This window comes from Pungitius pungitius, chromosome 10, assembly GCF_949316345.1.
Source record: "Pungitius pungitius chromosome 10, fPunPun2.1, whole genome shotgun sequence".
In the NCBI taxonomy this organism is placed as follows: Eukaryota; Metazoa; Chordata; class Actinopteri; order Perciformes; family Gasterosteidae; genus Pungitius; species Pungitius pungitius.
The window spans coordinates 5,262,171-5,286,989 of record NC_084909.1 but is presented as its reverse complement, the minus strand read 5'-3'; the positions used below and the strand labels follow the sequence as shown (position 1 = coordinate 5,286,989).

General features: G+C 37.6%; 1 protein-coding gene and 1 long non-coding RNA gene across 2 annotated transcripts in view; both read right to left on the bottom strand.

The window, feature by feature from the left end:
• Positions 1-1,120: 1,120 nt before the first annotated feature.
• Positions 1,121-1,661, bottom strand: LOC134132827 (uncharacterized). Its single transcript, XR_009957010.1, has 3 exons — positions 1,610-1,661; positions 1,485-1,523; positions 1,121-1,228 (listed from the first exon to the last, which is right to left on the bottom strand). It is a non-coding gene; the product is annotated as an uncharacterized LOC134132827 (long non-coding RNA).
• A 76-nt stretch (positions 1,662-1,737) lies between these two features.
• Positions 1,738-24,819, bottom strand: part of LOC119228685 (titin-like) — a 35,021-nt gene continuing 11,939 nt past the window's right edge. The window contains exons 10-26 of the mRNA XM_062564890.1: positions 24,669-24,707; positions 24,544-24,582; positions 24,000-24,182; positions 23,195-23,323; positions 22,605-22,772; positions 13,873-13,911; positions 13,748-13,786; positions 13,320-13,502; positions 12,513-12,641; positions 11,911-12,096; positions 11,552-11,785; positions 11,389-11,427; positions 10,721-10,903; positions 9,910-10,038; positions 9,323-9,490; positions 8,910-9,038; positions 1,738-1,958 (exon numbers count right to left, since the gene is read on the bottom strand). Coding sequence (XP_062420874.1) covers positions 1,738-1,958; positions 8,910-9,038; positions 9,323-9,490; positions 9,910-10,038; positions 10,721-10,903; positions 11,389-11,427; positions 11,552-11,785; positions 11,911-12,096; positions 12,513-12,641; positions 13,320-13,502; positions 13,748-13,786; positions 13,873-13,911; positions 22,605-22,772; positions 23,195-23,323; positions 24,000-24,182; positions 24,544-24,582; positions 24,669-24,707 — 2,237 coding nt within the window. The remainder of the gene's footprint in view (positions 1,959-8,909; positions 9,039-9,322; positions 9,491-9,909; positions 10,039-10,720; positions 10,904-11,388; positions 11,428-11,551; positions 11,786-11,910; positions 12,097-12,512; positions 12,642-13,319; positions 13,503-13,747; positions 13,787-13,872; positions 13,912-22,604; positions 22,773-23,194; positions 23,324-23,999; positions 24,183-24,543; positions 24,583-24,668; positions 24,708-24,819) is intronic.

Sequence of the window (24,819 nt, the reverse complement as noted above, 5' to 3'; positions counted from 1 at the left end):
TGTCAAAAACATCAGTCAGTTAAATTATTTTATTTCATAATTTTAGCAATCATTCTGCAATATCATTTTGGAAAAGTATCTGAAAAAATCGTTGAACAAAAAGACGAAACTGGAAATAAGCTGCTAACACTAGAATATCTATACATTTTTGCAATAAGACATTTTCAAAACATCCAGGAAATAATGCTGCAAGAAAAGGAAAATAATTACAAAATCATTACAGTAATTCACAGTAATCACACATAACTAAAGATGAGTTTAGAATCTTTCAAATAATATCTCTTCAATGAATTGGCAAAAACAATCTGGTCTCAAGCCAAAATAAAGCAGTGCAAACAACATTTTAAAATACACGGGAAAACATTCATGTCACAATGATCCATTATTTTGATTGTAGATAGAAAAGTGTTGTTCCTTGCAGCATTTTGTCGGTCTTTGATGAACTCAGAGGGAGTATTTGGTGCATGTGATGATTTTACTGTGTTCCAACACCTTCAATGAAGCCTTTTGTATCTTAAAAAAAATCTTAAGGGAAAAGTAGAAACAATCCTTGTCTTGAGAGAGTTTCTGGTCCTCGTTGCTTCCTTTCAGGTTCATCCCACTCTGAGCTCACACTGACTGTGGCTTTGTGTAAACATGTGATCTCTGCTCTGTGTGTTTTTCAGCCATCTAGTTTAAGTTCTTCTTTTGATAGTTTCAATGTCAGCATTTGTGTAGAGTTGACTTTTTCTTGCTGGGTTTCATTTAAAGCTTCACTTTCACCATCCGCTTCCTTCCTAAATGTCTCCCTGTTCTGCAAGTTGCATAAAAGCCAGCGACACACCTTCATGTTCCTTTTGTCCTGCTTCATCCCCACTACAGCTGTCATTGGGCCTTTCTCCCTTAAAGCCACACCTCATTCTTACCTCAAACACTTTGGCCTCTCCTTTATCTAACTGCCCCTCTGTGTCATGTGACTCAGGGCAGGTCTCAAGCTCTTCTTCTTCTTCTTCTTCTTAGTCTGGTTGTCCTCGTGCAGCGTCTGAGGACTGCTGATCCGTATCCGTGGTGCTGTGGGCTGGTTTGTTTCTTGGGCTCTGACGTTGATGGGAGTTTGCTGAATTCATGTCTGTTCTGTCAGGTTCTGGGTTCTTCTCCTCCACAGAGTCTGATTGGTTGATCAGTGGGACTTTTTCCTGTGGAGTCTCTGTGGGACGGACTGCATCTGCATCTCCTTCATGATGATCATCTTTTTGTGAACAATGAGAAGTACTCAAACAATACAGTGAAATATGTTGATCAAAAATGTATTATCTTTATTTTATAGATTATCATAATCAATCAATACCAAAATTCACTTTCATTTTCTATCAGAATTCTTTAAATATTATAGACAATTGATTAATTCATGAAAAAACAAATAAGGAAAATAACTAATACAGCATTAGCTGTTATTATGGTTGAATCTGCTAGCCAACCATTTATGTTTGTTAACTAAAACTTACCTTCTAATCCTAAACGTTTTTTGACACGTTTTACATGTCCTAGAAAGAATGAGAAGTACAAACATTACTTTATAATAATCTTTCTGCAATGTGTAAGTCATCATAAAAACTTGTTTTACTGTCACCTTCATTTGGCATCTGCTCTTGTTTAATCATTTTAGGTTCTGTAAAAAAAGAAAATCAGAGTCAATAAAACAGCTGATTGTGCTAAAAAAAACATATTTGGCTTTCATTTAATTTCCCCTTCATTTTATTATTTTTCCCAGTTTGTATTATAATGCAGCTCACTTATTGTAGTCCCCAAACCTGTATGATCAGTAGATTTGGGGCCTTCAGGACTAGACTCCTTGTCCTCACTGACGTGGTCCATCACACCAGCAGGTTCTGGGTCCTTCTCCTCCACAGAGTCTGATTGGTTGATCAGTGGGACTTTTTCCTGTGGAGTCTCTGTGGGACGGACTGCATCTGCATCTCCTTCATGATGATCATCTATTTGTGAACAACCAAACCAGGAAAAGAAAGTTAAAGTAAAAGAAAGCTTTAGGAGACTAAACCACACAGAAGCAGTCAAAGCTCACCAGTAAAAAGGCATTATGTGATGTTAACAATGACAAGTACTCAAACAATACAGTGAAATATGTTGATCAAAAATGTATTACCTTTTTTTATAGATTATCATTATTTGGTTGCAGCTTCTAGCGAACCATTTATGTTTGTTAACTAAAAGTTACCTTCTAATCCTAAACGTTTTTTCATGCTTTTTACATGTCCTAGAAAGAGTGAGAAGTACAAACATTACTTTATAATAATCTTTCTGCAATGTGTAATTCATCATAAAAACCTGTTTTAACGTCACCTTTATTGGGCGTCTCCTCTTGTTTAATCATTGAAGGTTCTGTAAAAAAAGAAAATCTGAAAACAGCTGTTTTTACTGAATAACATTTTGAGCTTTTATTTTACTCCCCCTTCAGTTTTGTGTCTTTCCCAGTGACTTTTTTAAAATGCAGCTGATAGCTAACCATTGATGTTTGTTAACTGAATAAAGTTACCCTTTGTTTCAAGAAGTTTTCTCTTTATGTTTTCAACATGCCCTACAAAGAGTGAGAAGAAAGCATTACTTCATTAAACTCTTTCTGCAATGTGAAAGTTATTATGAAAACACTGTCACCTTTTTTTGGCATCTCCTCAGCTTCTGTAAAAAAGAAAAGAAAAAGAATTAAGGAAGTAAACAAATAGTGCTTCTTAGTTTAGTTCATAATATTTTCAACACATTCGCTGAAATTGCAATTTTCTGTATAATAGACAAAAACATACAGAACTAAAAATACAAGTCATGGACATGTATGTAAGCCTTAAGAAGCAATGTGAAAAAGGACAAGAAAAACATTTGTTCAATGGTATTATTATTAATACAAAAACTGATTCAAAATAAATTGGCTGAGGCATGAGATCATTAAAAAAAAATATGACACAGAGTATGTTATTTAATCAATAGAGTTAATTTGATTTTATTCATTAATTTGCACACTGGTTGTTCTGCTGTACATATAGACATATAAACGTATTTCATTGCAGAATTTACCTTCCTGGTCCGAATCCGTCCCTTCGTTTTGTTTGTCAGAAAATGTATTTCTATATTTATATCTTTGAAAAAGCTTTTGAACGGAGGGAAGAGTTGATTCTCTGTGTACAAGATTCCTTTTTTCATCTTTCTGAGCTTCCTTCTTATTTGAACCTGTAAAAAAAAATATCTTTATAAACTGCATAATAAGACTTCTTGAATTTAAGCTAACAAATACACCAACAATGTTGTAACGTGAGGCATTAGATATTCCTGCAGATGTTGGTCAAAGGCCTCTTATGATCGACTGTGTCTTTGATGCTGATCTGGAACCGAAATTTAACTGCAGCGCTACAAGTGATCAAATCTAAATAACAAAATGTATCATGTCAGCTAAAACATTTCATCAACAAACATCTGCCTGCCTGAAATGAGTTAATACAATTAGTCTATTGGTGGACATTTAATATGAACATACTTGAATTGTCTAAGTCTTTTTTGCCAAATTAATGCCAAACGACTGCTGGTTCAAGCCTACGTACAAGTTCATACCTTCTTGACTTCCAGGTGAGGATTGTTTTTCCAAATCATCTTCTGCAAAACATGCTGGAGCCGAGTGCATGAGGACAGAAAAAAAGGACAAAAGCTGAATATTTTAGTTGCATATAATGTGTGAATTAATGTTAATAAAATGTTAAATAATGCTGCAGTTAAATAGCTTCATTCTTCACACTGTTCATCTCTTGAAGACAGTGAACCTCAGTGTATATTTACTGTATATCAGTAAATCAATTAGTACTTTTAGGTTAAATCTTTTTTAGATTAATATTTCTGGTTAAGGTGTCATTTTCTAGATTCTTTACCTTTATTGTGTCGTTTAAGCCAAAATATGGCCACACACACGAGGAGTAACACAAGAGCAATGATGATGACTGCAATGGTGATCGCTGCTACAGATGAACTTTCTTCTGCACAGAAACAAAGTTTAGATTTAACACAGCTTTGCGTTACATTACATTCAGTATTAACAATATTCAAGTAGTATTGTGAAACTGGACATTTTATTCTAGAAGCCCAACATATTCTCTCTTGATCCAAAGGATGAATTCATTTTAATATTCACTTTGAAGAATGAGATCTATTAATACATTACTTATATCATTGATGACGTGAATGAAACACTTCTACTCCTTTTCCTGTCTCATCTTCTTCTCCTGTAACCACTGGTATTAAATAGATCCAAAGTCTCTATTTAAACATCTTGAATGGTGAGTGACTTTAAAATTGAAATCTTACCTGGGTAGCAATCCTTTGCAGTGAATGTAGTCGTTTCCTCGCTCAGCAGGTTGCTCACACTACAACTGTATACTTCATCATCATGTTCCTCCCCCAGAGGTATTTGCAGCTTTGGGCCGACCTGCAGCTTTCCAGAAGCTCCCCACTCAAACTTCAGTGATGGTTGAGGCTCTGCAGAGCACACCAGCTCTCCGGATGAGATCACGCTGCCGCCCTCCTTCATCTTACAGGATATGGTGGGTCTGCTGACTTTGTCTTAATGAATACATCAATAAACACACAGTTAAATCATAAGTCAATAAATAAATGATTCTCTGTTCCTCCGATTCTAAGATTTAAATGTAAAAATAAGTTTAGACAAGTATCAGGTTTAAGGATAGGAAACAGGGTCATGATTCTTTTGACTGACTGTTGGCAGAAGACAGGACACCAATGGCAACTACTTACTGACTTCATCCTTATGTATTAATTCACAGGAATTGCTATTTTTACACTGAATAAAAGGATACATAGACTTTAACAATATTTTCTTGGGAGTAAAGTCTGAACTGATATATGGCCTTAATAAAAACTAAGCCAATATGACCATAAACATGGGTAACATATTAAGAGATAACAGTTTTATATGAGGCTTTGTCTAATGTTAAAAGCCTTGCTGTTGAAATGTGCCATAAAAATAAACTTGTCTTGCCTTACTGAACTGACCTGCATTTATTTCCTCTTTGGCCTTCACAGTCAATGTTTATCGTTACTACTGTGATGTTCAGAATGCTCCGTTTTTAGCTTTCTCTTTACAATTTGACAACGATGTTGCAGTTTTCTGTTGATCAGTGTCAAAGAGAAGTTATAAAAAAGTGAAACGTGAAAAGACTGTCCTTTTTCTCTCTTTGTTGGTTTGGTCTTCAAGCCATTTAAGGGCATGGAGTTGCTATAGCAACGCATCAAGTTGCTAGTTGTATAATGCAGGTATCTTTTGTGATCATTTAACTGCATATAACCACTTTGCTTTTTCAAACGTACCCATGACCTCCAGTGCATAGTATGAAGTACGCAACACGTTGTTGATCTCTATTTCCAGTTCGTAGTCTCCGCTGTCTTCCAATCTGAGGTGAGCGATAGTGAGTTCTGCAGTGACCCAGTCAAGAGTGATCCTGTTTTTATATGGACCGTACACATGTTGCTCTTTGCCATCAAACTCTGCCACTTTGTTGCCTTTAAATTTCCACAGAATTCCATCAGGATGTCCAGTGATGTCTGGCTTCAAGGAGGCATCCTCCCCTTTGAGACCAAATGTTGAAGTCTGCCCAGCAACTAGAAACAGAGAGAACAGAGACTTGAAGGAACATACTGCATTATATGAAACATTGAAGAGTATGATGGACACTGAGTTAATAGGTAAAAACATCTGTACAATCTAAAATAATCTACGATCAATTTTTGAGAGTCGTCACTGTTAGTTTTGTACTGAAGAGCATCATGGGCTCTTTCTAATATTTTCTAACATGAATACATGTCGATGGCTGCATTTCTCTATGACCGTGATCAATGATTTAAAGGGATTAGTTTTAAAGTTGATCAATGAAAAAAAAAGGAAATTAAAAACATTTTCATCAATTGATCGTGGTTGTTTATGAGCAACATTGTCAAAAACGAGGAGTAAGAGAACAGATGGAAAAAGAGGACCCAGATTGACGGATTGCAATTCACTTCAAAGTAGCACCACCTCCAACATAATTCAAAAAACACAATGGAATCTGAGCCATTTCCTTCTCAGTCAAAACATGAATCAAGATTATTTTGTCAAAACTTTGAAGAAAGTTCAATGCAACATAAAAGCAAACAAACTGCAGCCTCCATAATGATCATTCTACAGCACAAGTACAGGTGTAACTACAGGTGTATACACAAAGGATTAGGTGTATTAGGTGCTCTACAACATCAGGAAAGTACGACCCATTCTCACTCAGAGGGCGGCACAGGTACTGATTCAGGCTCTTATCATCTCCCACCTTGACTGAGAAACTATTTTTTTTATGTTGAACCCAAAAGTATAAATGTTAACTATTACCGACGTGTAAACTCACCCAGGCACGAGGGAATGATGAGGAAAAAGATGAGAAAATACCAGGCAGCCATTTCAAGGAAGAAAGATCTCTTGTGCAGCCACGTTTTACGTTTACTTTCACTTCGTAGCAGGAGTTAATGCTTCAGCGGAAACGGGTGAACCAGGTGGACGACCTGCCTTCTCAACAGGGTAAAGTCCACAGATTGTTATCTACTCTAAGTTTTATAGGGTTTTCTTTCGGAGGAGGCACAGCCTCGATCCCTACAAATAATACAATACTCCAACATCCCCTCGGTATTCGTTATGACCACAGAAACATAATAGTGTTTATTCTCTGCTTGTGGCCTGAACACACAGGTCAGGTGGTAGCAGATCACAGACTTGTATGTGACTCAGAGGTTAAACTAATCATGCACCTGTGGCAGAATCATCTTTAATAAGGCAGAACTACAACAGAGTCCCACATGCTGCATTTCTTCGGCCCTCGTGAACACCGTCCACGAACTCAAAGCAACGTCACATATCGCTGCGCTGTGGACTGTAGAATTAATTCCTGTCAGACTACAACTAACCTGGATATTTTAAACTGTGTATTTCTTCATAGCTGAGCTTGTTCTCCGAGCGTTTCAGTGTTAAGAGGGTTATAAAATATCATTTCTGATCTAGTCTGATCTGGTCTAGTCAGTTCATGAAGATGAGTAAGAGCAAATAAACACTGCCCCCTACTGATAGAACACATTTTTACATCTACTATAAATAGCTGCTGATGCACTCAGTATTTCTTTGTGCTTTGGTTACTTCTTTGCCGTGAGAAGTTGTCAAAAACATCAGTCAGTAATAATGTACTTTATTTCATCATTGTAGCAATCATTCTGCAAACTTGTATTAAAGAAAAAGGATCTGTTTTCATGGTCAAACAAAAAGAAACAAAACTGGAAATAAGCTGCTCACACTAGAATTTCTTGTATACATTTTTGCAATAAGACATTTTCAAAACATCAATCATCAGCAAACAATGCTGCAAGAAAAGGAAAACAAATTACAAAATCATTACAGCTGAAGTGTAATTCACAGGAATCACACATAACTAAATATGAGTTTTGAATCTTTCAAATAATATCTCTTAAATTAATTGGCAAAAACAATCTGGTCTCAGGCCAAAATAAATGAGTGCAAACAACATTTTAAAATACACGGGAAAACATTCATGTCACAATGATCCATTATTTTGATTGTAGATAGAAAAGTCTTGTTCCTTGCAGCATTTTGTCGGTCTTTGATGAACTCAGAGGGAGTATTTGGTGCATGTGATGATTTTACTGTGTTCCAACACCTTCAATGAAGCCTTTTGTTTCTCAAAAAAGCTCAATATGTGTTGTCATGACCTCATCACTGGACGACAACTTGGCTTACAATACATCTATTTGGGGACTCGGCTCCTGGGACGAAGGATGTCTCATGCTGTAGGTATTGTAATGAAGTGAAGTAAAATATCAATTAAAAAGGTCTTCCTATTGATAAGATCACAAAATGACACATTAATGCTCTTAAATTGAAAAGTTAAGACATACATTCATATTTATAATTTCTTAGTTCAGTAGAAAACCACGAAAAGTAACAATGTAGCTGTTATTCATGCATTTACCATGAATATTATTAAAAGAAGCTGAGGAGTTAAAGAGCTGGGCAAATCTTAAGGGAAAAGTAGAAACAATCCTTGTCTTGAGAGAGTTTCTGGTCCTCGTTGCTTCCTTTCAGGTTCATCCCACTCTGAGCTCACACTGACTGTGGCTTTGTGTAAACATGTGATCTCTGCTCTGTGTGTTTTTCAGCCATCTAGTTTAAGTTCTTCTTTTGATAGTTTCAATGTCAGCATTTGTGTAGAGTTGACTTTTTCTTGCTGGGTTTCATTTAAAGCTTCACTTTCACCATCCGCTTCCTTCCTAAATGTCTCCCTGTTCTCCAAGTTGCATACAAGCCAGCGACACACCTTCATGTTCCTTTTGTCCTGCTTCATCCCCACTACAGCTGTCATTGGGCCTTTCTCCCTTAAAGCCACACCTCATTCTTACCTCAAACACTTTGGCCTCTCCTTTATCTGACTGCCCCTCTGTGTCATGTGACTCAGGGCAGGTCTCAAGCTCTTCTTCTTCTTCTTCTTCTTAGTCTGGTTGTCCTCGTGCAGCGTCTGAGGCCTGCTGATCCGTATCCGTGGTGCTGTGGGCTGGTTTGGTTCTTGGGCTCTGACGTTGATGGGAGTTTGCTGAATTCATGTCTGTTTCTTCATGGTCACCTGCATTTGTTTTACTTCAGGTTTGACATTTATCTTGTTGCTCTCTTTGCGTGTGTTATTTTCTTCTGGCTCTGTTGATGTCCTTGAACCTTTCTGTTCAGGATAGTAGACATCGCCTTGTACTCGTCAGAGTTGATTCATGTCTTTTCCCTTTTCCCGATGAGTCAGATTCTCCGAATTTAGTCTCAGCAGATTCTCCGGTCACCTGACCTGAGTTGGTGACGTCCTTTTGGTCTTTAGGGCCCATATTCAGAGGGCTTTGGGTCAAAGGGGAAAATCCCTGATCAGCCGGGGAAGCTTCAACATCAGTAGACTGAGCTTCTGCCTCCTTTAGTGGCTCTGAAACCGACAAAAAATGTAAAGATGTGATTTTTGCTCTGTGTTTTTCAGCCATTTAGTTTAAATTATTTTACTGGTTTTAATGACAGCATTTGAGTTGAGTTAATTAATTAGTAAATCAAAATATCAAAATAAGTTGAATGGACGCTACTCTCCTGTACTGTGATATTACACAACCAATGTAAATTGGTTGTGTACCTATTATGCCTTTGCTTTATTCCCCTCATTTTAGTGTTTTTCCCAGTTTGTATTCTAATGCAGCTCACTTATTGTAGTCCCCAAACCTGGATGATCAGTAGATTTAGAGCCTTCAGGACTAGACTCCTTGTCCTCACTGACGTGGTCCGACCCACCAGCAGGTTCTGGGTCCTTCTCCTCCACAGAGTCTGATTGGTTGATCAGTGGGACTTTTTCCTGTGGAGTCTCTGTGGGACGGACTGCATCTGCATCTCCTTTGTGGTTACAAGAGAGATTCTTCTTCAATATGTAAAGTCACTTTTAATTGATGTATTCTTTATTTTACTGTTAATTTAACAATTTGGGCTTTTGGAATGTAAATTTGAAAGAAGAAGCAACAATATTTGAAGATGTCAACAGGTTGTTTGGAACATTTCAGAATTTTTTACATATTATAATAATATGATTGATTTGTCAATAAAACAACAAATAAAATAAATAATAGATGAATTGCAAATGAAAATAAAAATCAGTTGTTATTGTTGCAGCTGCTAGCCAACCAATCATGTTTGTTAACTACAAGATACACTTAAATCCAAGAAGGACTGTTGAATTTTCAACGCATCTTAGAAAAAGTGAGAAGCACAAACATTACTTTATAAAACTTTCTGCATGGATTCTCTGGTCACCTGACCTGAGTTGGTGACGTCCTTTTGGTCTTTAGGGTCCATATTCAGAGAGCTTTTGGTCGAAGGGGAAAGTTCCTGATCAGCCAGGGAAGCTTCAACATCAGTAGACTGAGCTTCTGCCTCCTTTAGTGGCTCTGAAACCGACAAAAACAGGTTTAAAAAGTGAAAGAATCACACAAACGCTAAATATTTGCAAAAGAATCAAATTCCAAAGTCCACTGGTTTCAAAATGAATCGGTCTTTCTATCAGACTATAGATAAAAAACTGAGGAGTTTCTCAAGTGACCCACAAAAGAAAATATTCTTACTCGTCGATTGAAGACAAATCTCTTCTCCATGAGCAAGAGAATAACGCTTTATTTCTGTTTCCAGGTCATTGATAAGACTAATATTGACTTTATTTAAATGGGAGCGTGTACAGTTATAACATAGAGGTCACCATGTGATGCACTGTACCAGATGAACACATCTGTAGTCCTCTGACAGGTCATGATGAAAGACTTACTGCACAAATATACAACACGCAATACAAAGCTTCACCTTAAAAGTAGTTAAAACTATAATAATTTTGCTCAATGGGTAAAGTGCTGGGCACAGTTAAATAGATTTTTACAACTTTTTAGTGCTGAAGAATGAATCAGTTTGTGAAACTTCTTCATCCTGAAACAGAACCCTAACGCAGGTTTTTTTATCCAGAGTCTCCTGTACTCTAGGAAAATGGTTGTTTAGATATTTTGCTTTATTTTATTCCCATTTTTCATTTATAGTGTTTTTTTTACTTTTTTAACAAGTCCTAGAAAGAATGAGTCCCCAAACCTGGATGTTCAGGAGATTTGGGGCCTTCAGGACTAGACTCCTTGTCCTCACTGACGTGGTCCATCACACCAGCAGGTTCTGGGTTCTTCTTCTCCACAGAGTCTGATTGGTTGATCAGTGGGACTTTTTCCTGTGGAGTCTCTGTGGGACGGACTGCATCTGCATCTCCTTCATGATGATCATCTTTTTGTGAACAACCAAACCAGGAAAAGAAAGTTAAAGTAAAAGAAAGCTTTAGGAGACTAAACCACACAGAAGCAGTCAAAGCTCACCAGTAAAAAACATTACGTGATGTTAACAATGAGAAGTACTCAAACAATACAGTGAAATATGTTGATCAAAAATATATTATCTTTATTGTATAGATTATCATAATCAATCAATACCTGAATTCACTTTCATTTGCTGTCAGAGTTTTTTACATATTAAAAAAAATTGATTAATTCATGAAAAAACAAATAAGGAAAATAACTAATACAGCATTAGTTGTTATTATGGTGGCAGCTGCTAGCGAACCATTTATGTTTGTTAACTAAAACTTACCTTCTAATCCTAAACGTTTTTTGACACGTTTTACATGTGCTAGACAGAATGAGAAGTACAAACATTACTTTATAATAATCTTTCTGCAATGTGTAAGTCATTATAAAAACTTGTTTTACTGTCACCTTCATTTGGCATCTCCTCTTGTTTAATCATTTTAGGTTCTGTAAAAAAAGAAAATCAGAGTCAATAAAACAGCTGATTGTGCTAAAAAAAACATATTTGGCATTCATTTAATTTCCCCTTAATTTTAGTGTTTTTCCCAGTTTTTATTATAATGCAGCTCACTTATTGTAGTCCCCAAACCTGTATGATCAGTAGATTTAGAGCCTTCAGGACTAGACTCCTTGTCCTCACTGACGTGGTCCATCACACCAGCAGGTTCTGGGTTCTTCTTCTCCACAGAGTCTGATTGGTTGATCAGTGGGACTTTTTCCTGTGGAGGCTCTGTGAGATGGATTGTAAAACTTGTTTTACAGTCACTTTTATTTTGCGTCTCCTCTTGTTTAGTCATTGAAGGTTCTGTAAAAAAAAGAAAATCAGAGTCAATAAAACAGCTGATTGTGCTAAAAAAAACATATTTGGCATTCATTTAATTGCCCCTTCATTTTAATGTTTTTCCCCGTGAATATTATAATGCAGCTCACTTATTGTAGTCCCCAAACCTGGATGTTCAGGAGATTTGGGGCCTTCAGGACTAGACTCCTTGTCCTCACTGACGTGGTCCGACCCACCAGCAGGTTCTGGGTTCTTCTCCTCCACAGAGTCTGATTGGTTGATCAGTGGGACTTTTTCCTGTGGAGTCTCTGTGGGACGGACTGCATCTGCATCTCCTTTGTGGTTACAAGAGAGATTCTTCTTCAATATGTAAAGTCACTGTTACTTTATGTTTTTTTTTACTCTTAATTGAACAATTTGGGCTTTTGGAAGGTAAATATGAAAGAAGAAGCAACAATATTTGAAGATGTCAAAAGTTTGTTTTGGAACATTTCGGGAATGTTTTACATATTATAATAAAATGATTGATTTGTCAATAAAACAACAAATAAAATAAAAATAGATGAATTGCAAATGAAAATAAAAATCAGTTGTTATTGTTGCAGCTGCTAGCCAACCAATCATGTTTGTTAACTACAAGATACACTTAAATCCAAGAAGGACTGTTGAATTTTCAACGCATCTTAGAAAAAGTGAGAAGCACAAACATTACTTTATAAAACTTTCTGCATGGATTCTCCGGTCACCTGACCTGAGTTGGTGACGTCCTTTTGGTCTTTAGGGTCCATATTCAGAGGGCTTTGGGTCAAAGGGGAAAGTTCCTGATCAGCCGGGGAAGCTTCAACATCAGTAGACTGAGCTTCTGGCTCCTTTAGTGGCTCTGAAACCGACAAAAACAGGTTTAAAAAGTGAAAGAATCACACAAATGCTAATAATTTGCAAAAGAATCAACTTCCAAAGTCCATTGGTTTCAAAGTTAATCGGACTTTCTATCAGACTATAGATAAAAAACTGAGGAGTTTCTCAAGTGACCCACAAAAGAAAATATTCTTACTCGTTGATTGAAGACAAATCTCTTCTCCATGAGCAAGAGAATAACGCTTTATTTCTGTTTCCAGATCATTCTAAAGACTAATATTGACTTTATTTAAATGGGAGCGTGTACAGTTATAACATAGAGGTCACCATGTGATGCACTGTACCAGATGAACACATCTGTAGTCCATTGACAGGTCATAATGAAAGACTTACTGCACAAATATACAACACGCAACACAAAGCTTCACCTTAAAAGTAGTTAAAACTATAATCATTTTGCTCAATGGGTAAAGTGCTGGGCAGTTTTAAACAGATTTTACTTTTTAGTGCTGATGGATGAATCAGTTTGTGAAACTTCTTCATCCTGAAACAGAACCCTAACGCGGGTTTTTTTTATCCAGAGTCTCCTGTACTCTAGGAAAATGGTTGTTTAGATATTTTGCCTTATTTTATTCCCACTTTTCATTTATAGTGTTTTTTTACGTTTTTAACATGTCCTAGAAAGAATTAGTCCCCAAACCTGGATGATCAGTAGATTTGGGGCCTTCAGGACTAGACTCCTTGTCCTCACTGACGTGGTCCATCACACCAGCAGGTTCTGGGTCCTTCTCCTCCACAGAGTCTGATTGGTTGATCAGTGGGACTTTTTCCTGTGGAGTCTCTGTGGGACGGACTGCATCTGCATCTCCTTCATGATGATCATCTTTTTGTGAACAAACAAAAACAGAAATGGAAAATTAAAATAGAGAAGAAAGCTTTAGGAGACTAAACCACACAGAAGCAGTCAAAGCTCACCAGTAAAAAGGCATTATGTGATGTTAACAATGACAAGTACTCAAACAATACAGTGAAATATGTTGATCAAAAATGTATTACCTTTTTTTATAGATTATCATTATTTGGTTGCAGCTTCTAGCGAACCATTTATGTTTGTTAACTAAAAGTTACCTTCTAATCCTAAACGTTTTTTCATGCTTTTTACATGTCCTAGAAAGAGTGAGAAGTACAAACATTACTTTATAATAATCTTTCTGCAATGTGTAAGTCATCATAAAAACCTGTTTTAACGTCACCTTTATTGGGCGTCTCCTCTTGTTTAATCATTGAAGGTTCTGTAAAAAAAGAAAATCAGAAAACAGCTGTTTTTACTGAATAACATTTTGAGCTTTTATTTTACTCCCCCTTCAGTTTTGTGTCTTTCCCAGTGACTTTTTTAAAATGCAGCTGATAGCTAACCATTGATGTTTGTTAACTGAAAAAAGTTACCCTTTGATCCAAGAAGTTTTCTCTTTATGTTTTCAACATGCCCTACAAAGAGTGAGAAGAAAGCATTACTTCATTAAACTCTTTCTGCAATGTGAAAGTTATTATGAAAACACTGTCACCTTTTTTTGGCATCTCCTCAGCTTCTGTAAAAAAGAAAAGAAAAAGAGAAAAGGAAGTAAACAAATAGTTCTTCTTAGTTTAGTTCATAATATTTTCAACACATTTGCTGAAATTGCAATTTTCTGTATAATAGACAAAAACCCACAGAACTAAAAATACAAGTCATGGACATGTATGTAAGCCTTAAGAAGCAATGTGAAAAAGGACAAGAAAAACATTTGTTCAATGTTAATATTATTAATACAAAAACGTATTCAAATTAAATTGGCTGAGGCAAGAGATAATTTTGTTTTAATATGACACAGAGTATGTTATTTAATCAAAAGCGTTAATTTGATTTTATTCCTTAATTGGCACACTGGTTGTTCTGCTGTACATATAAACATATAAACGTATTTCATTGCAGAATTTACCTTCATGGTCCGAATCCGTCCCTTCGTTTTGTTTGTCAGAAAATGTATTTCTAGATTTATATCTTTGAAAAAGCTTTTGAACGGAGGGAAGAGTTGATTCTCTGTGTACAAGATTCCTTTTTTCATCTTTCTGAGCTTCCTTCTTATTTGAACCTGTAAAAAAAAATATCTTTATAAACTGCATAATAAGACTTCTTGAATTTAAGCTAACAAATACACCAACAATGTTGTAACGTAAGGCATTAGATATTCCTGCGGATGTCGGTCAAAGGCCTCTTATGATCGACTATGTTTTTGATGCTGATCTGGAACCGAAATTTAACTGCAGCGCTACAAGTGATCAAATCTAAATAACAAAATGTATCATGTCAGCTAAAACATTTCATCAACAAACATCTGCCTGCCTGAAATGAGTTAATACAATTAGCCTATTGGTGGACATTTAATATGAACATACTTGAATTGTCTAAGTCTTTTATGCCAAATCAATGCCAAACGACTGCTGGTTCAAGCCTACGTACAAGTTCATACCTTCTTGACTTCCAGGTGAGGATTGTTTTTCCAAATCATCTTCTGCAAAACATGCTGGAGCCGAGTGCATGAGGACAGAAAAAAAGGACAAAAGCTGAATATTTTAGTTGCATATAATGTGTGAATTAATGTTAATAAAATGTTAAATAATGCTGCAGTTAAATAGCTTCATTCTTCACACTGTTGATCTCTTGAAGACAGTGAACCTCAGTGTATATTTACTGTATATTGGAAATATATAAACTAGTACTTTTAGGTTAAATCTTTTTTAGATTAATATTTCTGGTTAAGGTGTCATTTTCTAGATTCTTTACCTTTATTGTGTCGTTTAAGCCAAAATATGGCCACACACACGAGGAGTAACACAAGAGCAATGATGATGACTGCAATGGTGATCGCTGCTACAGATGAACTTTCTTCTGCACAGAAACAAAGTTTAGATTTAACACAGCTTTGCGTTACATTACATTCAGTACCAACAACGTACAAGTAGTAATGTGAAACTGGACATTTTATTCTAGAAGCTCAACATATTCTCTCTTGATCCAAAGGATGAATTCATTTTAATATTCACTTTGAAGAATGAGATCTATTAATACATTACTTATATCATTGATGACGTGAATGAAACACTTCTACTCCTTTTCCTGTCTCATCTTCTTCTCCTGTAACCACTGGTATTAAATAGATCCAAAGTCTCTATTTAAACATCTTGAATGGTGAGTGACTTTAAAATTGAAATCTTACCTGGGTAGCAATCCTTTGCAGTGAATGTAGTCGTTTCCTTGCTCAGCAGGTTGCTCACACTACAACTGTATACTTCATCATCATGTTCCTCCCCCAGAGGTATTTGCAGCTTTGGGCCGACCTGCAGCTTTCCAGAAGCTCCCCACTCAAACTTCAGTGATGGTTGAGGCTCTGCAGAGCACACCAGCTCTCCGGATGAGATCACGCTGCCGCCCTCCTTCATCTTACAGGATATGGTGGGTCTGCTGACTTTGTCTTAATGAATACACCAATAAACACACAGTTAAATCATAACTCAATAAATAAATGATTCTCTGTTCCTCCGATTCTAAGATTTAAATGTAAAAATAAGTTTAGACAAGTATCAGGTTTAAGGATAGGAAACAGGGTCATGATTCTTTTGACTGACTGTTGGCAGAAGACAGGACACCAATGGCAACTACTTACTGACTTCATCCTTATTCATTAATTCACAGGACCTGCTATTTTTACACTGAATAAAATGATACATAGACTTTAACAACATTTTCTTGGGAGTAAAGTCTGAACTGATATATGGCCTTAATAAAAACTAAGCCAATATGACCATAAACATGGGTAACATATTAAGAGATAACAGTTTTATATGAGGCTTTGTCTAATGTTAAAAGCCTTGCTGTTGAAATGTGCCATAGAAATAAACTTGTCTTGCCTTACTGAACTGACCTGCATTTATTTCCTCTTTGGCCTTCACAGTCAATGTTTATCGTTACTACTGTGATGTTCAGAATGCTCCGTTTTTAGCTTTCTCTTTACAATTTGACAACGATGTTGCAGTTTTCTGTTGATCAGTGTCAAAGAGAAGTTATAAAAAAGTGAAACGTGAAAAGACTGTCTTTTTTCTCTCTTTGTTGGTTTGGTCTTCAAGCCATTTAAGGGCATGGAGTTGCTATAGCAACGCATCAAGTTGCTAGTTGTATAATGCAGGTATCTTTTGTGATCATTTAACTGCATATAACCACTTTGCTTTTTCAAACATACCCATGACCTCCAGTGCATAGTATGAAGTACGCAACGAGTTATTGATCTCTATTTCCACTTCGTAGATTCCGCTGTCTTCCAATCTGAGGTGAGTGATAGTGAGTTCTGCAGTGACACAGTTAAGAGTGATCCTGTTTTCATATGGACTGTACACATGTTGCTCTTGGCTTTCACACTTTATCACAGTGTTGCCTTTAAATTTCCACAGAATTCCATCAGGATGTCCAGTGATGTCTGGCTTCATGAAGGCATATCCCCCTTTGAGACCAAATGTTGAAGACTGCCCAGCAACTAGAAACAGAGAGAACAGAGACGTGAAGGAACATACTGCATTATATGAAACAATGAAGAGTATGATGGCAACTCCATCGACCCAGACACTGAGTTACTAGTTGAACATCTCTACAATCTAATATAACCCAATATCAATAAATCAGATGAATCCTATTTGTATCAACCTTAAATGCTCAGTATTCGTTCACACTGTGTTGGAAAGGTGTTGATTTGAATCTACGATCATTTTTGAAAGTCGTCACTGTTAGTGTTTGTGGTGGCGGGCGTGGTTGCGGCTCGGCTGCAGAGGGGGAGAGCGGGGGAGTGGCTCGGGGAATGGTGACAGCTGGAGGTTCATTACCTGAACGAGCTGAGGTCAATTAAACAGGCCTCCCAGTCTACTTAAGAGGGAGACGGGAGCGAGTGGGGGAGAAAGGGCGAGAGCAAGCCGGAGAAACCGGTGTGACAATAAAGACCGTTACTAACTGTGAGCAGGTATCCGTGTGTCATTCAGGAACTTGGTGTCACAGGATCCGCGCTGTCTCTTCTCTCATCCAACCTTGATGGTCGCACCTACCGGGTAACTTGGGGAGGATCAGTGTCGGAACCTTGTCCCCTTACAACTGGAGTTCCTCAGGGCTCCGTCCTGGGTCCCCTCCTCTTCTCAATTTACACCAACTCTCTTGGCTACGTCATTCGCTCGCACGGTTTTTCCTATCACAGCTATGCCGACGACACCCAACTAATTCTCTCCTTCCCCGACTCGGACACTCAGGTGGCGGCACGGATCTCTGCATGTCTGACTGACATCTCCCAGTGGATGTCCGCTCATCACCTGAAGATCAACCCCGACAAGACCGAACTACTTTTCTTCCCTGGAAAAACCTCGCCCACTCAGGACCTGACCGACTCTGTGTTAACTCAGAGTGCCAGGAACCTCGGCGTGACACTTGACTCCCAACTCTCCCTGACTGCCAACATCGCAGCGACGACACAATCCTGTAGATATACGCTCTACAACATCAGGAGAATACGACCCCTTCTCACTCAGAAGGCGGCACAGGTACTGATTTAGGCGCTTGTCATCTCCCGCCTTGACTACTGCAACTCTCTGCTGGCGGGTCTCCCAGGTACCGCCATACGACCACTGCAGCTCATCCAGAATGCAGCAGCTCGACTGGTCTTCAACCTTCCGAAATACTCCCACACCACACCGCTTCTCCGTTCACTTCATTGGTTACCAGTGGCTGCCCGCATCCAGTTCAAAACATTGGTACTGACGTACCATGCTGTGAATGGATCGGGACCAGTCTACATCCGGGACATGGTGAAACCCTACCTCCCAACCCGCACACTTCGATCTGCATCCGCCAAGCGGCTTGTTCCTCCCTCACTGAGAGAAAAGCACTCGACGAGATCGCGACTCTTTGCTGTCCTGGCTCCCAGATGGTGGAATGAGCTCTCTGATGACATCAGGACTGCAGAGAGCCTCTACATCTTCCGTGAAAAACTCAAGACACACCTTTTAGACTTTACTTTGACTAAAACACTAGCAAACCGTAGCACTAACAAATGATAGCACTTAAATTGTACTTATAATGGCACTTTTCTATAACATGTTTTGTAACTGCTTATTTGATGAAAAATGTACTTTCTTGTTACTTGTTTTCTGAGTTTGTATCTATGTGGAAATGCACTGATTGTGCGTCGCTTTGGATAAAAGCGTCAGCTAAATGACATGTAATGTAATGTAATTCCGTTCCCCCCTAGTAACCCAGCTGTTACAGTGTTGAACTGCAGAGCATCATGAAGAGCTCTTTCTAATATTTTCTAACATGAATCTATGTTGATGTTTGTAAAATGTTGCACGTTCTAAAATCCTGCGCAGTTTTGGTACATTTAGCATTATCATATGAATAAAAAAAGCAGGACAATATTCACACTTTTTCAAACATTTAGAGAGAGAATCGTGTAAATACATGTTACAACATTTCCAAGTACAATGTTTGGCGCAGGATTTTAGAACGTGCAACATTTTACAATCGACGCCCCATAGTAGGTTGCATTTCGCTATCACCATGATCACTGATTTAAAGACAAAATGATTATTTATAAAGTTGATGAATTAAAAAAATGAGTAAAGGATAAGCGGTTTGACGGATTGCAATTCACTTCAATGTAGCACCAACGCAAGTGCAGGTGTAACTACAGGTGTATACACAAAGGATTAGGTGTAATAGGTGCTCTATAACATCAGGAGAGTACGACCCATTCTCACTCAGAGGGCGGCACAGGTACTGATTCAGGCTCTTATCATCTCCCACCTTGACTGAGAAACTACTTTTCATGTCGAACCCAAAAGTATAAATGTTAACTATTACCGACGTGTAAACTCACCCAGGCACGACGGAATGATGAGGAAAAAGATGAGAAAATACCAGGCAGCCATTTCAAGGAAAAAAGATCTCTTGTGCAGCCACGTTTTACGTTTACTTTCACTTCGTAGCAGGAGTTAATGCTTCAGCGGAAACGGGTGAACCAGGTGGACGACCTGCCTTCTCAACAGGGTAAAGTCCACAGATTGTTATCCACGGGCAAGTTTTATAGGGTTTTCTTTTGGAGGAGGCACAGCCTCGATCCCTACAAATAATACAATACTCCAACATCCCCTCGGTATTCACCTTCAATTATGCAGAACTGCAACAGAGTCCCACATGCTGCATTTCTTCGGCCCTCAAGACCACCGTCCCTGAACTCAAAGCAACGTCACATATCGCTGCGCTTTAGACTGTAGAATTCATTACTGTCAGACTACAACTAACCAGGATTTTTTAAACTGTGTATTTCTTCATAGCTGAGCTTGTTCTCCGAGCTTTTCAGTGTTAAGAGGGTTATAAAAACTCATTTCTGATCTAGTCTGATCTGGTCTAGCCAGTTCATAAAGATGAGTAAGAGCCAATAAACACTGCCCCCTACTGATAGAACATATTTTTACATCTACTACAAATAGCTGCTGATGCACTCAGTATTTCTTTGTGCTTTGGGTACAGATCGGTCGTGCGAAGCTAATGTCAAAAACATCAGTCAGTTAAATTATTTTATTTCATCATTTTAGCAATCATTCTGCAATATTATTTTGGAAAGGATCTGAAAAAATCGTTGAACAAAAAGACGAAACTGGAAATAACTAGAATATCTATACATTTTTGCAATAAGACATTTTCAAAACATCCAGGAAACAATGCTGCAAGAAAAGGAAAACAAATTACAAAATCATTACAGCTGAAGTGTAATTCACAGGAATCACACATAACTAAAGATGAGTTTAGAATCTTTCAAATAATATCTCTTCAATGAATTGGCAAAAACAATCTGGTCTCAAGCCAAAATAAATGAGTGCAAACAACATTTTAAAATACACGGGAAAACATTCATGTCACAATGATCCATTATTTTGATTGTAGATAGAAAAGTCTTGTTCCTTGCAGCATTTTGTCGGTCTTTGATGAACTCAGAGGGAGTATTTGGTGCATGTGATGATTTTACTGTGTTCCAACACCTTCAATGAAGCCTTTTGTTTCTCAAAAAAGCTCAATATGTGTTGTCATGACCTCATCACTGGACGACAACTTGGCTTACAATACATCTATTTGGGGACTCGGCTCCTGGGACGAAGGATGTCTCATGCTGTAGGTATTGTAATGAAGTGAAGTAAAATATCAATTAAAAAGGTCTTCCTATTGATAAGATCACAAAATGACACATTAATGCTCTTAAATTGAAAAGTTAAGACATACATTCATATTTATAATTTCTTAGTTCAGTAGAAAACCACGAAAAGTAACAATGTAGCTGTTATTCATGCATTTACCATGAATATTATTAAAAGAAGCTGAGGAGTTAAAGAGCTGGGCAAATCTTAAGGAAAAAGAAGAAACAATCCTTGTCTTGAGAGAGTTTCTGGTCCTCGTTGCTTCCTTTCAGGTTCATCCCACTCTGAGCTCACACTGACTGTGGCTTTGTGTAAACATGTGATCTCTGCTCTGTGTGTTTTTCAGCCATCTAGTTTAAGTTCTTCTTTTGATAGTTTCAATGTCAGCATTTGTGTAGAGTTGACTTTTTCTTGCTGGGTTTCATTTAAAGCTTCACTTTCACCATCCGCTTCCTTCCTAAATGTCTCCCTGTTCTCCAAGTTGCATACAAGCCAGCGACACACCTTCATGTTCCTTTTGTCCTGCTTCATCCCCACTACAGCTGTCATTGGGCCTTTCTCCCTTAAAGCCACACCTCATTCTTACCTCAAACACTTTGGCCTCTCCTTTATCTGACTGCCCCTCTGTGTCATGTGACTCAGGGCAGGTCTCAAGCTCTTCTTCTTCTTCTTCTTCTTAGTCTGGTTGTCCTCGTGCAGCGTCTGAGGCCTGCTGATCCGTATCCGTGGTGCTGTGGGCTGGTTTGGTTCTTGGGCTCTGACGTTGATGGGAGTTTGCTGAATTCATGTCTGTTTCTTCATGGTCACCTGCATTTGTGTTATTTTTTTCTGGCTCTGTCGATGTCCTTGAACCTTTCTGTTCAAGATCAGTAGATATCGATTCGTCAGTGTGGTCTGATTCATGTCCTTTCCCTTCTCCTGATGAGTCGGATTCTCCGAATTTAGTCTCCGCAGATTCTCCGGTCACCTGACCTGAGATGGTGACGTCCTTTTGGTCTTTAGGGCCCATATTCAGAGGGCTTTGGGTCAAAGGGGAAAATCCCTGATCAGCCGCCGAAGCTTCAACATGAGTAGACGTTTCCTTTAGTGGCTCTAAAACCGACAAAAACAGGTTTAAAAAAATGAAAGAATCACACAAATGCTAAGAATTTGCTAAAGGAACAAATTCCAAAGTCCACTGGTTTAAAAATGAATCGGTCTTTCTATCAGACTATAGATAAAAAACTGAGGAGTTTCTCAAGTGACCCACAAAAGAAAATATTCTTACTCGTTGATTGAAGACAAATCTCTTCTCCATGAGCAAGAGAATAACGCTTTATTTCTGTTTCCAGGTCATTCTAAAGACTAATATTTACTTTATTTAAAAGGGAGCGTGTACAGTTATAGCATAGAGGTCATCATGTGATGCACTGTACCAGATGAACACATCTGTAGTCCTCTGACAGGTCATAATGAAAGACTTACTGCACAAATGTAAGACACGGTACAAAGCTTCACGTTAAAACATCCATAGTCTCCTGTACTATAGGAAAATAGTTGAGATTTTGCCTCATTTTGTTCCCCCTTTCATTTGTAATGTATTTTTTTCAAATTTTGAACATATTCTAGAAAGAATGAAAAGAATACGCAGAAAAGTCTGAGAACTTATCACCTGTTTCAGTCATTTCAGGTTCATTAAAAAATTTGCAATTGTGCAATGTGTAAGTCATTGTAAAAATGTAACCTGGATGTTCAGGAGATTTGGGGCCTTCAGGACTAGACTCCTTGTCCTCACTGACGTGGTCCGACCCACCAGCAGGTTCTGGGTTCTTCTCCTCCACAGAGTCTGATTGGTTGATCAGTGGGACGTTTTCCTGTGGAGTCTCTGTGGGACGGACTGCATCTGCATCTCCTTTGTGGTTACAAGAGAGATTCTTCTTCAATATGTAAAGTCACTGTTACTTTATGTCTTTTTTATTTTACTCTTAATTGAACAATTTGGGCTTTTGGAAGGTAAATATGAAAGAAGAAGCAACAATATTTGAAGATGTCAAAAGGTTGTTTTGGAACATTTCGGAATGTTTTAAATATTATAATAAAATGATTGATTTGTCAATAAAACAACAAATAAAATAAAAATAGATGAATTGCAAATGAAAATAAAAATCAGTTGTTGTTATTGTTGCAGCTGCTAGCCAACCAATCATGTTTGTTAACTACAAGATACACTTAAATCCAAGAAGGACTGTTGAATTTTCAACGCATCCTAGAAAAAGTGAGAAGCACAAACATTACTTTATCAAACTTTCTGCATGGATTCTCTGGTCACCTGACCTGAGTTGGTGACGTCCTTTTGGTCTTTAGGGTCCATATTCAGAGAGCTTTTGGTCGAAGGGGAAAGTTCCTGATCAGCCGGGGAAGCTTCAACATCAGTAGACTGAGCTTCTGCCTCCTTTAGTGGCTCTGAAACCGACAAAAACAGGTTTAAAAAGTGAAAGAATCACACAAACGCTAAATATTTGCAAAAGAATCAAATTCCAAAGTCCACTGGTTTCAAAATGAATCGGTCTTTCTATCAGACTATAAATAAAAAACTGAGGAGTTTCTCAAGTGACCCACAAAAGAAAATATTCTTACTCGTTGATTGAAGACAAATCTCTTCTCCATGAGCAAGAGAATAACGCTTTATTTCTGTTTCCAGATCATTCTAAAGACTAATATTGACTTTATTTAAATGGGAGCGTGTACAGTTATAACATAGAGGTCATCATGTGATGCACTGTACCAGATGAACACATCTGTAGTCCTCTGACAGGTCATAATGAAAGACTTACTGCACAAATGTAAGACACGGTACAAAGCTTCACCTGAAAAGTAGTTAAAACTATAATAATTTTGCTCAATGGGTAAAGTGCTGGGCAGTTTTAAACAGATTTTACTTTTTAGTGCAGAAGAATGAATCAGTTTGTGAAACTTCTTCATCCTGAAACAGAACCCTAACGCAGGTTTTTTTATCCAGAGTCTCCTGTACTCTAGGAAAATGGTTGTTTAGATATTTTGCTTTATTTTATTCCCATTTTTCATTTATAGTGTTTTTTTTACGTTTTTAACAAGTCCTAGAAAGAATGAGTCCCCAAACCTGGATGATCAGTAGATTTGGGGCCTTCAGGACTAGACTCCTTGTCCTCACTGACGTGGTCCATCACACCAGCAGGTTCTGGGTCCTTCTCCTCCACAGAGTCTGATTGGTTGATCAGTGGGACTTTTTCCTGTGGAGTCTCTGTGGGACGGACTGCATCTGCATCTCCTTCATGATGATCATCTATTTGTGAACAACCAAACCAGGAAAAGAAAGTTAAAGTAAAAGAAAGCTTTAGGAGACTAAACCACACAGAAGCAGTCAAAGCTCACCAGTAAAAAGGCATTACATGATGTTAACAATGAGAAATACTCAAACAATACAGTGAAATATGTTGATCAAAAATGTTTTATCTTTATTGTATAGATTAACATAATCAATCAATACCTGAATTCACTTTCATTTGCTGTCAGAGTTTTTTACATATTATAAAAAATTGATTGATTCATAAAAAAAACAAATAAAAAAAAACTTAATACAGCATTAGTTGTTATTATGGTGGCAGCTGCTAGCGAACCATTTATGTTTGTTAACTAAAACTTACCTTCTAATCCTAAACGTTTTTTGACACGTTTTACATGTGCTAGACAGAATGAGAAGTACAAACATTACTTTATAATAATCTTTCTGCAATGTGTAAGTCATTATAAAAACTTGTTTTACTGTCACCTTCATTTGGCATCTCCTCTTGTTTAATCATTTTAGGTTCTGTAAAAAAAGAAAATCAGAGTCAATAAAACAGCTGATTGTGCTAAAAAAAACATATTTGGCTTTCATTTAATTTCCCCCTCATTTTAGTATTTTTCCCAGTTTGTATTCT